At 43.6% G+C, this 17,296-nt stretch overlaps 1 protein-coding gene across 26 annotated transcripts in view; it reads right to left on the reverse strand.

Moving 5' to 3' along the window:
• Positions 1 to 17,296, reverse strand: part of syd (JNK-interacting protein syd) — a 144,058-nt gene that overhangs the window by 20,252 nt on the left and 106,510 nt on the right. For 19 of the 26 annotated variants that reach the window (XM_068349950.1, XM_068349938.1, XM_068349962.1 and 16 more), the window contains 4 exons: positions 16,492 to 16,605; positions 15,492 to 15,755; positions 8,496 to 8,648; positions 7,959 to 8,155 (listed from right to left, as the gene is read on the reverse strand). In XM_068349950.1, the coding sequence (XP_068206051.1) occupies positions 8,007 to 8,155; positions 8,496 to 8,648; positions 15,492 to 15,755; positions 16,492 to 16,605 (680 nt within the window). In that variant the 3' untranslated portion in view covers positions 7,959 to 8,006. The remainder of the gene's footprint in view (positions 1 to 7,958; positions 8,156 to 8,495; positions 8,649 to 15,491; positions 15,756 to 16,491; positions 16,606 to 17,296) is intronic. The other 7 variants (XM_068349948.1, XM_068349942.1, XM_068349945.1 and 4 more) reach the window with 4 other exon arrangements.

The following is a 17,296-nucleotide window of genomic DNA, read 5'->3' on the forward strand; positions in this document are numbered from 1 at the left end:
GGTCTCTTAAGAGCCCTGAGGACCCGAACCACGTTCCAAGGAGGAGGTCTCACTTCCGACTGAGGGCAGGTAAGCTCATAGCTACGTATGAGTAAAGAGAGTTCCAGCGAGGAAGAAATGTCCACTCCCTTCAGCCTAAAAGCCAAGCTTAAGGCTGAGCGATAGCCTTTCACCGCTGAGACCGAAAGGCGCATTTCCTCCCGCAAATAAACGAGAAACTCCGCTATTGCTGGAATAGTGGCATCGAGTGGAGAGATACCCCTCCCACGACACCAACCACAGAACTCTCTCTACTTCACCTGGTAGACTTCCTCAGAGGACTTTCGCAGGTGCCGAGACATTCTCTCTGCAACCTGTTACGAAAAGCCTCTCTCCGTGAGGAGACGCTGGACAGTCTACGTACAGGCGTGAAGCCGAAGCGAGGCTACGGCTCTGTGGAAGATGTTGCAATGTGGTTGTCTGAGTAACTCAGTGTCATGGGGGAAGTTCTCTCGGGAGCTCCGTCAGGAGCTACAGAAGGTCCGGGAACCATTCCGCGTGATGCCACAGCGGAGCTATCAGAATCATCGACAAGTTGACCGATAGTCTGATCCTGTTGAGCACCCTTCTCATCAGACAGAACGGTGAGAAGGCGTACACGTCAATGTTGTCCCACCGTTGTTGGAAAGCATCTTGCCAGAGTGCCTTGGGGTCCGGGACTGGAGAGCAGTACAGGGGCAGTTTGAAATTCAAAGCTGTCGCGAACAGATCCACGGTTGGGGAAACCCACAAAGTCAGGACTTTGTTGGCTATCTGAGGATCCAAAGACCACTCGGTACTCACTATCTGCGAAGCCCTGCTCAGACTGCCGGCGAGCACATTCCTCTTGCCAGGAATGAAGCGAGCTGATAGTGTTATCGAGTGGACTTCGGTCCACCTCAGAATCTCTACTGCAAGATGGGATAGCTGCTGCGAAAAAGTACCTCCCTGCTTGTTGATATAAGCCACTACCGTGGTGTTGTCGCTCATCACCACCACGGAGTGACCCGCCAGGGTCCGTTGGAACTGTTGAAGAGCCAGGAAAACGGCCTTCATTTCTAGCAGGTAGATGTGCAGGTACTTTTCTGATTCTGACCAAAGGCCTGAGGTCCTCTGGTTCAGAATGTGCGCCCCCCACCCTTCTTTTGACGCGTCCGAAAACAGTGTCAATTTCGGGGGGAGGACGAGAAGATCCACTCCCTTTCGCAGGTTCTTGTCGACCAGCCACCACCGCAGGTCCGCCTGTTCCAAAGGTCCTATCGGGACCAGGAAGTCCGGGGAATCGGATCCTTGACTCCACTGGGACTTGAGCCGCCACTGCAGGGATCTCATCCTGAGACGGCCGTTTGGAATCAGACGGGCCAGGGAGGACAGGTGACCTAAGAGACGTAACCACGATTGGGCAGGAAGCTCTTCTCGCCTGAGGAAGGGTTCCGCCACCCTCCTCAGCCTTGCTATCCTGTCGTCTGATGGAAAGGCTTTGCGGAGATTGGTGTCTATTAGCATGCCTAGATAAACCAGTCGTTGGGACGGCTGCAGAGAGGACTTCGAGATTTACCACGATCCCCAGATCTTGGCAAAGTCCCAGAAGCCTGTCTCGGTGTCGAAGAAGGGTCGACTCTGAGTCTGCTAGGATCAGCCAGTCGTCCAGATAACGGAGGAGACGGATGCCGTTCCTGTGCGCCCAAGACGAAATCAGGGTAAACACACTGGTGAACACCTGAGGTGCTGTGGAGAGACCGAAGCACAGCACCTTGAACTGGTAGGTTTTGCTGTCTAGGCTGAATCTCAAGTACTTCCTGGAAGACGGATGGATTGGGATCTGAAAGTACGCGTCCTTCAGATCCACTGTGCACATGAAGTCTTGTGGTCTCACCGCAAGTCTGACCGTGTCCGCTGTCTCCATGCTGAATGGAGTTTGCTTGACAAACTTGTTCAGAGCTGAGATGTCGATGACGGGTCTCCAGCCTCCAGACGCCTTCTTTACAAGAAAGAGTCGACTGAAGAAGCCTGGGGAGCCGACGACGACCTCCTGGAGAGCATCCTTCTTGAGCATGGTCTCGACTTCCGCCCGAAGGGCTGGCCCCTTTACCGAACCCATGGCATAGGAGCTCAACGACACTGGATTCGCTGTCAGGGGAGGTTGAGATGTCGTGAATGGGACGCGATACCCTTGGCCGATCACGGAGACCGTCCAAGCATCGGCCCCATGTTGCTGCCACCTGTGCACGCAACTTTGAAAGCATCCCCCCACAGGTGGACACGCGGGGGGACTACCACTCCTAGCGTTTGCGGCCGCGGCCGCTCCCTCTAGGAGTCTTGCCTCCCCTGGAGGACTTACCGCCCCTCTTGTCCTTGGCAGGAAAGGGCTGGGGCTTAGACACCACTTTCTTAGTTGCCGGCGCCTGCTTCGGTGTCTTGCGAGGCTGCTGCTGATGTTGCTGCGGAGATGGAGGCTTGTAGGGCCGAGATGCAAGGGCCCTTTGGAGAAGGGAGTCCTGGCTAGACTTCCTCCACCTCTCAGCTGTACGTTCCATGTCCTGGGGCTCAAACAAATTCCCCCCGAGGAGGGAGGCGTGTCTGAGCCTGTTGACATCCACGGCGGGGACCTTCGGATGGATCTTCGCGGTCACCGCATCACGACGCTTGAGCACCGAGTTGGCCCACAGGTTGGTAACCTGATGTGCCAGGAACTCGATGGAGCGAGTGCCCGAGAGGAGGAAGGTCTCCAGGGCCTTCCTATTGCTCTCATTAGACAGATCCTCAGAGCGCAATAGGATGCCCAGAGAACCTAGCCAGACATCCAGCCACGAAGTGGCCTGCATGGCGCACTTCGCGACCTTCTCATGGCTTAGGATCTCCAACGCCGAGAACGTCACCTGCCGGGCGGAGAGCTTCTCAAGAGGAACTCCCCTAGTAAGCTCTTCTACCGAATGGTGGAGGGGAAGAGCGAGACTAGACTCCCCCATGATCTCAAAATACCTCCTCTGCTGGAGACGAGGAGGTGGGAGGAGTTTGTTCCCGGCAGAGGAACGACTGGAGGAAGCGAGTACTGCGAGCTGAGCGTTGGCCCAGGCTCTGGCACTCTTCAGCCCCTGGGACCAGGGCAGAGCCGCGCTGGCCTTTGGGGGCTTCTGAGTTCCATAAACCTGATCCAGGACCGTGTCCTTGCCTTCACGGCGGGCGATCACAGGGTCCATGAACCCGTTGAGCTGTCTCAACAGGCCCAAGACCTGCCAGAAGGCATGCTCAGACTCTTGTTGCTCTCCTCCCTGCGGACTGGCAGCTAAGTCTCCTGTCCCCGGAAGCTCTTCCTGGGGAGACACGTGGACGTTCTCCCGGGGTCTAGCTGGTTTCTGACGAATACGTGCAGAAGACTTCGGCAACGTCTTGGAGTCCTTGGGTTCCCTCCTGGGCGGGATACAAGACTCCAGCAAAGTGGTCTGGTAGGTACCTTCCGCGCGAGACGATTCTCCTCCACGAGGAGGTGACTCCCCCCTTGGTGCCGAGGGGGAGACCGCCGCCTCACTGGACTCTCCCGAGGACGGAAAAGCCTCGTCTACGGGAGAGGGAGAAAACGACTGCGAAGGGGACAGGGCCTTCCTGACGGACCTCTTAGGAACCAACTTCTCCCTGGGAGAAGTCACCACGAAGTCCACTCCTCTCCTTCTCTTCAGCGGGGGCGAGGCCGTTGCTGGCTTGTGTCCTAGATCGGCGAGTGCCGGCTTCATAGCCTTCACTAACGCCCGCATCAGAGGACCAAACCAGGAAATTCTCGCTGGAGGGAAGGGGATCGGGCAATCCTTCGGAGTGGACACCACTGGACCTGCCTGCAAAAAAGAAGGGGAAGAAAGTTGCCTTGACCTCTCCGTAGGTCCTTCCTTGTCCTGCTAAAGAGACCTGCGCTTAGGTGGAGGTGATCCCGACTGCGACCTGGCGACACGCGTCCCTGCTGCTGCCGCGAGCTGCGGAACCTGACGCGAACGGGGGTCGTGCTGACGCTCGCGCGAGGGTGATACGAAAGTCGCGCGCGAGGGGCTGTTGGAGCGTGGGCGCGCAATCGCGCGGAGACAAACGAGCGCGCGCGGGCAAACGGGCGCGTGGGCGAGTGAGAGCGTTGGCGAGTGAACACGCTGGCGAACGAGAGCGCTCAGGAGACCGCTGAGGGCCAGGGGACCGATAGTGTCCTGGATACCTGTGACGCGTGGGCGAGCGATGGTGAGTCGGCGAGCGATGGCACGTTGGCGAGCGATGGCGCGTAGAACGCGCAGGCGAGCTGATCGCAGGGGAGCAATGTTTCTCCGGATCTGCTGGCCGCTGACGCGTAGGAGAGCGCTTGCGCGCAGGCGATGGATCACGAGGAGGATCTGGAGATCGCCGGCGCTCAGGGGAACGCTGACGCGCTGGTGATCGTTGACGCGCAGGAGATCGCTGACGAGCAGGAGAACGTTGATGCGTCGGAGATTGCTGGCGAGCAGGGAGACGGCGCGTAGAAGGCTGCGCAGGAGCTGTCGGCGCGACGCGCAAAGGCGAACGCTCGCGAGTGGGCTCAGGAAGAGGAGGCGCGTGGGCGTGCAGGAACTCTAGATGTACGCGCAGGAGACCGCGCGAGTTGCTGCGCAGGAGACCGCGCGAGTTGCTGCGCAGGAGAAAGCTGACGAGCAGGATCGCGAGGGCGAGGAGAAGTTGAGTCCTTGCACATGTCCTGAACCGGAGTTCTAGGGCGCGTGGGCGCACAGGGCGCGTGTCAGGAACTGGAAGCGCAAGTGCGCGTTGACGAGCAGGAGATCTAGAGCGCTCAGGAGACCGTTGGCGCGCTGGGCTCGCAGCAGGAACAAGAGGATGTTCATTGTCCTTAAGAGAGCGCTGGCGAGCAGTAGGGCGTTGATCATCAGAAGAGCGCTGGCGATCAGGAGCGCGCTGACGAGCAGGAGAGCGTTGGTGTGCAACTACGCGTGAACGCGCAGAAGGGCGCGCAGGGGAACGCTGACGCGCAAGGGAAGCGCCCACACCGTGGGTAACATCCCTTTGCCCCGAAGGGACCGGTGCCCGTCAGCTGACGAGATCAGACTGCTGGCCGTCTGCACAGGAAGTAGAAGGACTGGAAGGCGTGGGAGAACGTGAACGATCCCCGGAGAGGTCTAAGGACGCGGCTGCTACAGACTGCTTCTGGTGAGGAGAGTCCCCATCGGAGGATGGAGGAGGAGAAGACTCGAAAAGGCGCCTCTTGACACCCTTATAGGGAGACGGGAGGCCCCTGCGGCGAAGCGGACGATGAGCCTTACGGCGAAGGCGGCCACGAGGGAGGTCGTCAGGATCATCAGTCCTCCGAAGAGGAATCTCAGTCAGAGTGCTCTCCCGAGGGGGAGACTTAGCCGCAGGAGAGCCCGTAGGACCCCCTTCATCCTCCGAAGGATGTACAGAAGGGGGAGGAGAGCCTTCAGCAACGTCATCCACATCAGGAGCTGCAGAGGTTTGACCAGACTCGTCGGAAGCCTCTGCCACCACGACGTCGATGATAGACAGAGGATCTACCTCTGCTATCACCGGCGACTGCTTGACAGCGGCCCCTAACTGAATAAGGTCAAACAGGGCTTCCTTGGAGGGCAGGCCCTTAAGCCCCAAGGAACCCCAAGGCTGAAAAAGATCATCATTATACATAGAATTAACATTATCCTAATCCTCCCCCGGAGGAGGAGGGGGAACCGCCCTGCTATGGGAGGCGACGCCCTCTCCCGCACCCCGAGGTCGGGAAACAGAACTAGGGCCTGCGCTCCCACTCGGCGGCCTCTCACTAGGAGCCGGACGAGGGGGAGCTTCAGAGAAGGTTTGGGCGGCGGAAGAAGAGTCCCGAGAGCCTTCCTCCTTCAAGGCAACCCTCGAAGGAGAACGGTCTCTCTTGGACTTCTTCTTACGCCGGCGGGCAAACCCAACACACAAAGCTGAGGAAAGCAAAGAAAAGATTAAGGCTATCAAAAACAAGGACGATAGACGGACACGTCTGCACATCGTCCGAGCCAAAAGTGAAGTGAAGCAATTCACCGGTGTGGGGGGGGAGGGGTAGCAAGCTACCCCTTCCCCTACCCCCGCTAACTAGCGCGGGGGTAGTTAACCCTCGTTAAAATCTATTGGCTCGTCAATTTCAGCTACGCCGAAAGGTAAACCCAATGTAAATAGCGTGGTTTGTATTTCGGTTTCGGAACAACCAATTTTTTTAATTACCTTCAGTGAAGAAGTGTCTTTAAATCTTGAATGTAATAAAATGTTCAAAATGAAAGAGGGACTTCTGTTGGTTAAGAAATGTATAAAATTACTTTGACCTTTAAAGTCGATGATATCTTTGAATGAAGTGAACATACTGTATACACGATTTAAATTGTATTAATTCAATAAATATTTGCACAATAATAGTATTGAGCAGTTGTACTTTCGACTAGTTACCGAGACATTCTTACCAGTGAAGAACTATACTTTTCAAGAAAGTGTAATAAACCTCCAAACCACCGCAATTAATAATTTTCCAACATAATACTAGACACTTCAAAGCATCAGATCACATTTTGACTCACAGGCAGTACATTCCATACAAGTGCCTATTAAATACATATGTATTAAGTAGCATAATACTGCAATAGTGACTCCTAATATTGTATGCCCTGTTCTCTTATGATTGTCCCACCTTACAAGAGATACAGGTTCTAGCATGTAGCCCATCAAAGAAATGTAATCTAGATAAGGAAATTGATTTTAGACGCAAGTCATATGACTTATGGAGTTGGAAAGGTTTCAGAGGCAAATTTATAATCAAAAGTATTTAACCAAATGAAAAAGAAGTATTTTAATTTTCAGGGATATTAAATGCAAAATAAAGTTAAGAGTTATATGCAGGGACTACTGTGGGCAGGACGGCTGCGTAAGGGCAAGAAGGAACACAGCAGGGTAACTGCCGGGTCCTTGTAGGTCCACGAGAAGGAAGGTGACAGACGAAGTGCCCTCAGGAGGAGAGAAAGTGTTATAGCAGTGTCTCCCAGGGAAGATGTATGCCCTATAATGTAATATAAAAAACTGAACATTACATGAACTTGAACAGTAAACAAAATCTTCATATTTACACAGATTACGTTATCAACAGACATACGGCTCTAGCAAAGTTAATTTTGATTCTTATAAATACTGTACAGTACTCTGTAATAAGAAGATAAAATATCTTTTTAATACTCTCATAATTGAAAAATAACTGAATTCATGGATAGAATGTCAGACATGTTAAGCAAAGGTTCAATAACAAATTGCATATATCAAAATAATTTGATAGAGGACAGCATGGGTTAATTTAATTTAGATCGAATTAATAAGTTTGCAAAGCTAAACCATGGTTAATTTATTTATGTTTTAAAGTAGCTTCAGCCATCAGATGGAAGGTATACTGTACGGTATTAGTTTTCCCTTTCTTATTTGAATAAAAATACAAAATTGTTGCACCTTATACAAAAGCTTGTCCCTTTATTTCATTAATAGGTTAGAGCAATTTTTCTAGTCTTACATTCTTGCTGATCACCACTCTCGTTGCAATGTGTGATGCCTTTAAAAGTTTGGCTACACCCAACTTAGAAAGGAATGCTAATGGTGATTAGAAACAGAACCAACTCTTTTCTTTCTATTTCAACCAAGTATTGGTACATTAATGCCCTAAACAATTTTACAGGTATCTTTATTTTCTTGTCATTCAAGTCTTGATCCCTAGGTTATGCAAAACTGGAATTCAACTTGGAGAATACTGCCTAACTACCAAGGTTTTCTTTTTCTAGTTTGATGCTTCATCATGTTAAAAGCAATTCATCATACTTCTCATGTTCAGGATTGGGTCAAATCCTTGGTTACAACTACAAAGAGCATTAAAGACCATAGTGCTGTGACTCTGAAGTGAAAGAGGCTCATACCCTTAACTGGCTGAGGCTGAAGCTGTCCGGATGGTGATGCAGACGCTGCTACGAGTGGCCATTGGTGGTTGCTGAGGAGGGGTTGGGTGGGAGGGAGCTATAGGGTTGGGCATTGAGTTGGGAAAGGTTGTCTTCCACAGGAATGTGCCACACCAGGAGGTGACTAGCGGTATCACGGTCCTCTTCACGCTCATCGGCTGTGAGGCACAAACGTCAACACAAGCACGCAAAAAAACCCCAGCAGGTTGCACAATACACACATTATATTCTTAAGACAGCAATATGCAGGATGCAATAGAGGCTCTTCACTTATAGAGGATTTACTTGACTGCATGATATATAAGAGCTAAATTATTCTGGAGATTCAAAAAGCAGTTAAAAAGTGTACCTATGCTAAGCTACAAACTCTTTTTATTTACTTTATGTACAAAATACATACCCAGGCATGAAGAATTTACTAACAAAACAATAAAGCACTGCAAAATGTTTAACTCATTTCAAATTCACTTCAAAACATAAAAAATACAATAAACTGACCGATTCTGAAGTCGATGTATCCCTCACCACCAGAAATTACCAGCATACTCTTTGGCTTTCTATCTGGTTCCTCAGTCTGGAGGTCCTTATCCGTTATGGCTGGCAACGACGCTGTCATCGGTGCAGCTGTAAGGGTATTATACCCACCTAAGCCTGTGAGGTGTTTGGTGGACGTTAACATTTAAAATGAATTTAAAATAAGCACATGCGGCCTGGATTTTCACTTGTGAAGGTTTGGAGGGGCGATGGAGCAAAACTGATCACAACAGCTGACTTTTACACAAAAAAATCACATCCACAATTAGTATGAAAGAGTGCTACGGCAGTGCGGGAGGTTTTGGGGGGCAGCAAGTGAAAGAAGGCAACTGCACATGTAAAACTTCAAAAAGTAAAAGCAAACAGTACAAAACAAAGGAACTGCAAAATGAGTCTGAAATGTCTTATTGATTATAAGTCATTTCAGTGCTCAGACTTAAAAAAATGCTTATATAGTATTAATGACTAATGATTTAAAATTGGACAAATATTGCAGAAAAATATTTTCCTATAACTAGAACAAAGTTACTAATATCAAAGCAAAGATAAAAGAAAAAAAAAACACTTATCTTTGGGTAAATACATTGCAACAAAAATGCTCATCCCTTCAAGTACCATGAGAAATAACTACAAAAACTATAAAAAATTTACAAAAACACCCCAAAAAACTTTAAAACCACAAAGGATCTATATTGAGAGAACACAAAGTTTATCAACTTCAAGATTTAAAGAGACAAATACAGCAAATGTGTTAACATTCTAACAAGCAATGTATTTACAATAAAAAAATATCCTCAAAGCCTTTAATGAAAAATCAACCTTAAATATATACGTATTAAATTATTATTTTGATATTGCTTACATCAAGGTCACATTGCTTGTACATACAAAGAGCGAGATTTTGATATTCAATAAAGCCGGCATTATATTGGTCATCTCTCAATCGAAGCACCAAGAAATTTTGTCTGCACTGAGGTCATCAACATCCCAAAGTCTCCCAAGGACCCGACAGTTTTTCTTTCTCCAAAAGTTGCCTAAAAGACCCCACAAAATAGGAATATCCCTTGGAGGCCTTAACCCTTTCATTATGCTTCTTGAGAGTTGGGGTAAATCTAATATTCAGGCTTTATGTGATAGAAACCCGGGTGATTCTCCCTGGCGGGAGTGTGTGATTGTTGCATGAAGCCAGAGAAAGGAAAAAATTAGGATATCTTTCCTTATTCCTTTCATACAAAAAGAGTCGTAGTGTCCCCCCAACTAAGATCAGTAAGGCAAGTTATTCTGATCAATGCTAGTTGTTTTTGTAAGGAGAGAAAAATATGAAAACTGAGCACCACCAAGTAACTATTTCCTTACCCCTCTTGCTTAAGGGTACACTCGGGTGCACTATCATTTCTTTTCTCTTCCTCTTGTTTAAAGTTTTTATAGTTTATGTAGGAAATGTTTATTTTAATGTTGTTACTATCATATTTTTTCTTGTTTCCTTTCCTCACTGGGCTATTTTCCTTGTTGGAGCCCCTGGGCTTATAGCATCCTGCTTTTCCAACTAGGGTTGTAGCTTAGCAAGTAATAATAATAATAATAATAGTAAGACAACCAATAAAACTGTTAAGAGAAAAAACACTTCTTTCTAGTAATCAGCACATACCAACCTAACATTACCAAGATGATAAAGTTACATACATACATACATATACCAAGGCACTTCCCCCAATTTTGGGGGGTAGCCGACACCAACAAATGAAACAAAAATAAAGGGGACCTCTGCTCTCTACGTTCCTCCCAACCTGACAAGGGACTCAACCAAGTTCAGCTGGTACTGCTAGGGTGCCACAGCCCACCCTCCCCCGTTATCCACCACAGATGAAGCTTCATAACGCTGAATCCCCAACTGCTGCTACCTCCGCGGTCATCTAAGGCACCGGAGGAAGCAGCAGGGCCTACTGGAACTGCGTCACAATCGCTTGCCATTCATTCCTATTTCTAGCACGCTCTCTTGCCTCTCACATCTATCCTCCTATCACCCAGAGCTTTCTTCACTCCATCCATCCACCCAAACCTTGGCCTTCCTCTTGTACTTTTCCCATCAACTCTTGCATTCATCACCTTCTTTAGCAGACAGCAATTTTCCATTCTGATCCAATTGTCAAACAAGAAGAGAATAACTCCAAAATAAATTTAACTGTTCATGTCCTTGGTAGCCATACAACACAAGGAGTTTAAAGGGCATTGCTGGCCTACAACTATTATGGTGGAAATAATAAAACCTAATTCCGGAAGTGCGGGAAATTTACCTGAATAATATAGCACTAAATAAAATCTGAAATTACAAAAAATACCATATGATAATAATGTAACACTTATTTAAAGGAAAAACTACTAGAGCAATGGGAGAAACGTTACTTTGAGAATGTAAACATTGTGGATCAGAGGTGGGCGGGGTATGGCTTGTAGGACATAAGAACCCTTCGGGTGCTTCTAAACTGGCAATCCTCAGAGGAGAGGGTACGTAAATATTTTGTTTTTGTTCAAGCCTCACTCTTCGTACATATAAGCACTGTGACCAATACGTAAGTATATCAAAATAATACATTTTATAAAAAAAATTCAAGTTTTATGAAAAGTAAAAAAAATATTCTTCCCATACTATGAACAATGAGAGATTAAAAAAATTATTATTATAGTTAACTTAAAAAGGTCTAAATACATTATATATTAGAGCTACTAAAAATATTTATTTCTAAGAGCCTTCCTTAATGTTTGTAATACTTTTATCTCGAAACTTGTTAAATGTTGACGTCTATCCTATAACTAAAATATTTTCAGTTTTCTTTCCTTGTAATAGCTCAATTTCTTTAGTGGAGTATTGATTTTATATGGCGGCGTACAGTAGAGCTATACTAGTGCGTGTGCAAATAGTATAGCATTTGTATTTTCAGTTCTCTCGATGCATTCAATCATCAAGTCCTGGCATTCTGACTGCTGTAAAGATTATGATTGTTTTATGATTTAAAAAGATTAATGAGGGATGTCTTCATATAAATTTTCTAAGAATGGCTGTGTGTGTTTTCAAAGAGATTTATTGCTGTGTGATAATGATTATCATTCTCTTCCAGAGGTGAGGACAAAAGTGAGATTTGTATAACTAACCATTGAAAAGAATGTAATTCTGCAACAGCTCTTCTTGAAACATGTTCAGCTAGTGGCTGAAGGACTAAAAGATTCCAATCGTAAAAGGAAATTAACTTTGGCATTCTGCTGTGAGGATTGTGATTTTTTTTTATTGAGAAAGATTAATATGGGATGTCTTCATAAATTTTCTATGCATTGTTATGTGGGTTTTTAAAGGAATTCATATCTGGGTGATGATGATCATCATTCCCTTCCAGAGCTGGGGACAAAATTTGTATAACTATTGAGAGGAATTTAATTCCTTAACAGTTCTTATAAAGAAACATGTTCAGCTGGTGGCTGACAGCCTAAAAGATTCCAATCGTAAAAGGAAATAAAGTTTTAGTTCAAGGGAAACTCCAAATAAGATTAGGCTACTCGATTATAGTGAGCATGAGGATGCTAACATCACCAAGCTTGTTGAGGTTGATAGTCATTAGTTTTATAAGACTTTTACTGATTTTGCAATCTTAAGAGGCCAAGAAGTGTTTTAATTCTTTCATTCTACCCTGTTTTGAGTATTGTTCTCCTGTCTGGTGTTCAGCTGCTGATTCTCATCTTAATTTGTTGGACAGAAACTTACGGTCTATCAAATTTCTTATTCCTGATCTAGATATTAATCTTTGGCACCGTCGTTCAATTAGTTCATTATGCATGTTGCATAATGTTTTTCATAATTCTGACAATCCTTTACATTCAGATCTTCCTGGACAATTCCATCCTGTTCGTAATACTAGACATTCAGTTAATTCTAATAGCCAAGCCTTCTCCGTCATGAGGCTCAATACTCCACAGTATTCTAGAAGTTTTATTCCAGCTGTGACCAAGTTGTGGAATGATCTTCCTAATCGGGTAGTTGAATCAGTAGAACTTCAAAAGTTCAAAGTTGCAGCAAAGGTTTTCATGTTGAACATGCTAAATCTTTTTATAGTTTATATATGACATATCTGTTTTGATGTTACTGTTTGTAGATTGATTTATTGTTAATTTGTTCTCATCATTTATTTATTTCTTTTCCTAACTGGGCTATTTTTCCCTGTTGGAGCCCTTGGGCTTATAGCATCTTGCTTTTCCAGCTAGGGTTGTAGCTTGGCTAGTAATAATAATAATAATAAGGCAGTGATTCTAGCCTTACCTGCCCTGTTCCATGACATATGCTAACTTCTCAAGTTGTGTCAGCAAGGGTTCTGTTGGTAAACAGTGCATTATAGAGTCGATACCCTCTCCTTGAGCCTCAGACTCTCGAATGACTTCAGGTCATTCTATCACGGAACACTTCGCTGAAGCAAGCACACATGAGCAACCATTTTATACCTTTATCAATAAAGTGGCATATCATATGATGCTTGAGGAACAGGGGATGAAGATTTTAAGGAATTCTTGAAAATCTTGGATGGTGCTGAAAACCAGCTGCATCAAGTTTCATATGGCTTCGGGGTCCTGCTTAGTGTAGGCTTCGTCAGTTGCTCCTCTGTAATTTTCTATAGCACCATTCATGTAGGTACTAGTACCTCAACTTTTGAAGTGAGCTCCTGGCATAGTTTGTGCGCAAAGGTTCCCGTTTGCAGTAAACAGAAAGGAAAACCTGAAGTTTACAATATGGATGATTCACCAAAGCAAGATCCCGAGGATGAGGATAATACGAAGGAAGACAGACTCGGATGAGGTATCTGTTTCATTCTTTAAGAAAACTTATTGTAGAAATGTATCAAAATAAATTAAAAGTGAAATTTGACTTGTAAGCACTGATAATTCATTTTCTACTATGTCATCTAATGCTGCTAACTCTAGGATGATTTATATTCCAGTTTGTGATCTTTTCAGTTAATAAATTATTGCCACATATGGAAAGCAAACCTACAAATTCTCATTCCTGTTGAATAAATTATTAATGTGAACAAAAGGAATTGGTTGAATACTGGTTTTTCAAGTTGTTTAGGTAAAGAAATGTCTGTTGGCTGTAAAACATGGATAGAGACTGTGTTTATGGCAAACCTATGCATAAATATCGCAATACACCACCATATAAACTTATTACTCCAATAGAGGGAGAGGGATATTACAAGAAAACATAATTTTTTTTTTTTTAGTTTTAGTTTTGGGGTAGACATCGACATTTAACAAGATTCGAGAGAGAAGTATTATGAACATCTGGTGAGTATAGAAATTAATAATTCTATAAAAATTCTACTATTCACCAAGCTATTTGGAGTTAATTCTGTGGTGTTCTCTGACCCTTTGACACATGTTAGGTCACCTTTTAGAATACAAATTCTACATTCCAATGAATCATGGTGAACCACAGAAGCTTAAGCCACCTAAACAGAAAAAAGATTACCAGATTTACCCCCTGTAACAAAATATCTAAACCACATAAAAGGCACTAAAGCGACATGAATTTGCTCCTTTAATTTTATGTACAATTCCTACTGCTATTAAGAGGATAGAATAGCCCATTTGCAATTGCCATTTTTTTCATTTTCATCTTAAGATCTCAAAACTAAAATCCATTAATGGAAGTGGTACATAGACAGCAGGGGAAAGTAGACTAGTAAGTAAGCTCGAGAAACAAAGGAGAAAGACGATAGATGAAGACCGAGATCAGATGATAATTTAGGATGAAAATATACGAAAGAGAATGGAGAGATTAACCCTTTTACCCTCAGGCTATTTGGAACTTTTCAACCCTTAACCCCAAGGGGTTATTTTTTTCAAGCACATTTTGCAGTAAATTTTTTTTAAATTGCTCTAACAGCCTTAATTTTCATCATAGAGAGGTCAGGTTGGTCTCATTCTCTTAGAAAATGCCTGAAGTTTCCTAAAAAATTATCAAAAATATGCAAAAAAAAAATAAAAAAATGTAAATAGCAGGTTTTTGCAAGGACGTACAAGTACGTCCATGGGGGTAAAGGGATGAGTTTTGTGAAACGTACCAGTACGTCCTTTGGGGGTAAAAGGGTTAAGTAAGAGCCTAACTATAAAGAAAACTTTACCATAGCAATGATAAAACAGATGCTATAGAGAAGACTGTATTTATTGTAACTGACTTTTTTCCACTGGCGCTAATGTAAGTGATTGAGTGAATTTTACACGGAGCTAAATTTTTGAGAAATTTTCAGATGCACTTTCTCCAATATTCCACAAGAAGATAATTATATTTGCATACATCTATCAAATATTTATCACCATACTCTACATTCATCAGTATTCACCAGTCCTTTTCTTGTTTATAAAAATACATTTTGGTGAAAAATAATGCTTATAAAAAGATTGCTGGGCAAAACACCTTTTTAATAGTAGTAGAGTATTTTACATTTTTGCAGAAAAATAAATTGCGCAAGTAATAAAGATCTTTGGAATGATAGTAATTTTATCATGCAATGGAGGGAAAACAACCATTCAAAACTGAACTAATCACAGATTTCACTGAAAATAAATCTTTAAGGGATGGGAACAATAGCAGTACCTTTTAGATACTGCTAGACAAACTCTTCAATCTTTTTTTAAGTATAGTAATAACAACAAAAGAGCTCCATGACTAATATAGTTGAAGTTTCCCAAGTTTTTATATCTTACTGAAATAATGCATTAGTTGGCATTCATCCATTCACTAGTAAATGTAAATCTTTAAATAAAGGATCAACAAATGTGTACATGAGTACAGGATTTCTCAACTTTGATATGAAATGATTTCCTTAATTCTGTTAAATGTTTCTGGGCAATTCCTTTATAGGAAATAGTAACTGAAATATAAACTCGGTGCAGAGATATAAATGACCGAAAACCAACCTGGGACTGCGACAAAGAATTTGACAGCATCTCTGTGACCATGGAATGAGAGTTGTGCCTGGGCCATCGAACAATAAGGAACAAAAGATCCTGGTGTGACTTGGTCGTTTGTATCTGCATACACTCTGACAACAGCTCCCGGCATTCTGGCTGGTGCCCCAGTCACTGGATTCAAGGGACCCGCGCTACCGCTTGCCCTTGAACTTCCGGCAACAGTCCCAGACTCACTGCTGGCACTGCTTGCTGCTGGGCGAGGATTAGCATCTGTAACGTTGTGTGTTAAATGTACTTATCAAACTAATCATGCACATAGCAAACACAAGCAGGCAAAAGAGTTGAAAGGGACAGAACTGATGCATGAAAAAAATACACTTTTGACTGTCAATCTTCAGTGATGCGGTAAAAAATTCAGCAAAACAACTAATCTATTACTTCAATTTTAGATAAAAACTTATATCAAAGTTTTCAACACTGTCATGTTTGCTGATAAACAATGAAATACCATGCTCATTTCACCTTAAAAATATCTACTCACTACCCAGCTTATAACAGTGATCTAGTAGCAGTAAATCATAACTGAAAGGCTGATTTGCATTGTATACTTAAATTTTAAAAAACATAACAAAATTGATACATGAATTACAAAGAATTAGGAGAGTGCATAACAGCACAAATGGCAACCTCTCTACACACAAATTTCTATTCATTAAAGATATCTATTGGTCTAAATTTGTATGGCATCTTAAAGGCTGAGAAAACATGACTTTTACTTGGAGGAAGAAATTATTCTTTTTCTGTTAATAAAATTCAGTTCAAATATATAGCTTTAAATTTCAAATGGTTTGAATAATCATGATAAAAAATAAGCCATGATTGGCATGAACCTTGAAACTTTATAGTCTTCTGTAGGCAGACATGACAAACAGAAAACATGTTTCAAACATTGTTAGAAGGAGAAATAATAAAAATTAAAGCAGAGGCAACGATATTAAAAACTTACTTTCAGAGAGAGGCACTGAAATAATAACGCCATTGCCAGTTCCAATCCATAATCGATTCGAAGAGATCAGCAATGCTGTTATCCTTACAAATGAGAAACCCAGTTTCCCAGTACCTGGAACAATTACCCTCATTAAATTCTAACACATAACATTTAGAGTATAAACATTAGAACTCATTACAATTCCATTTCAATAATAAATCTTTACTGTGTAAGATCACAAGTTGTTTAATAGTCTGTTTCATTTTACTTAGTTCTCTTTATTATTTCTCTTATTGTTGTTTAAGATGGCAGCCAGGAAAATATGCTGACTTGGGATCTTGCCATTTGGCAGCTAGCAAGTGAAGATGAAATGGGGTTTCAAGGACCCAACAACTGGACTGGCAGACCTAGAATACCTAGATTTCTTCAGATTTCTGAAAAGCAGTTATGTTTTTTATACGGATCTGACTATCCATCTATTTTTCTTTGAGAGCTTATTCTTAAGCTCTTGAATGACTAATTCTAAGCATTTATACACAAAGTTTACAGTACTTATGTGCATAGAATCATATGAAAATCATAATAAATATACAAAATAAATGCAAATTAAACTTCAACTTGATAGCATAAGTAGAAGGCTGCTTTGATGGATTAGACATGAGCACACCCTCCTCTCAATTCTATTCTTATTCAGGTTATCACTATCACTAACCTTCTTGGACCCTATTTTTTGCCATCCCTACTTTTCGCAAGGGTTATGTTCCACGACCCCTCGTGAAAAGCAAAATCTAGCGAAACGGGCAAAGCTATATTTCACAATTCT

The sequence above is a fragment of the Palaemon carinicauda genome, chromosome 26 (genome assembly GCF_036898095.1).
Source record: "Palaemon carinicauda isolate YSFRI2023 chromosome 26, ASM3689809v2, whole genome shotgun sequence".
Lineage (NCBI taxonomy): Eukaryota > Metazoa > Arthropoda > Malacostraca > Decapoda > Palaemonidae > Palaemon > Palaemon carinicauda.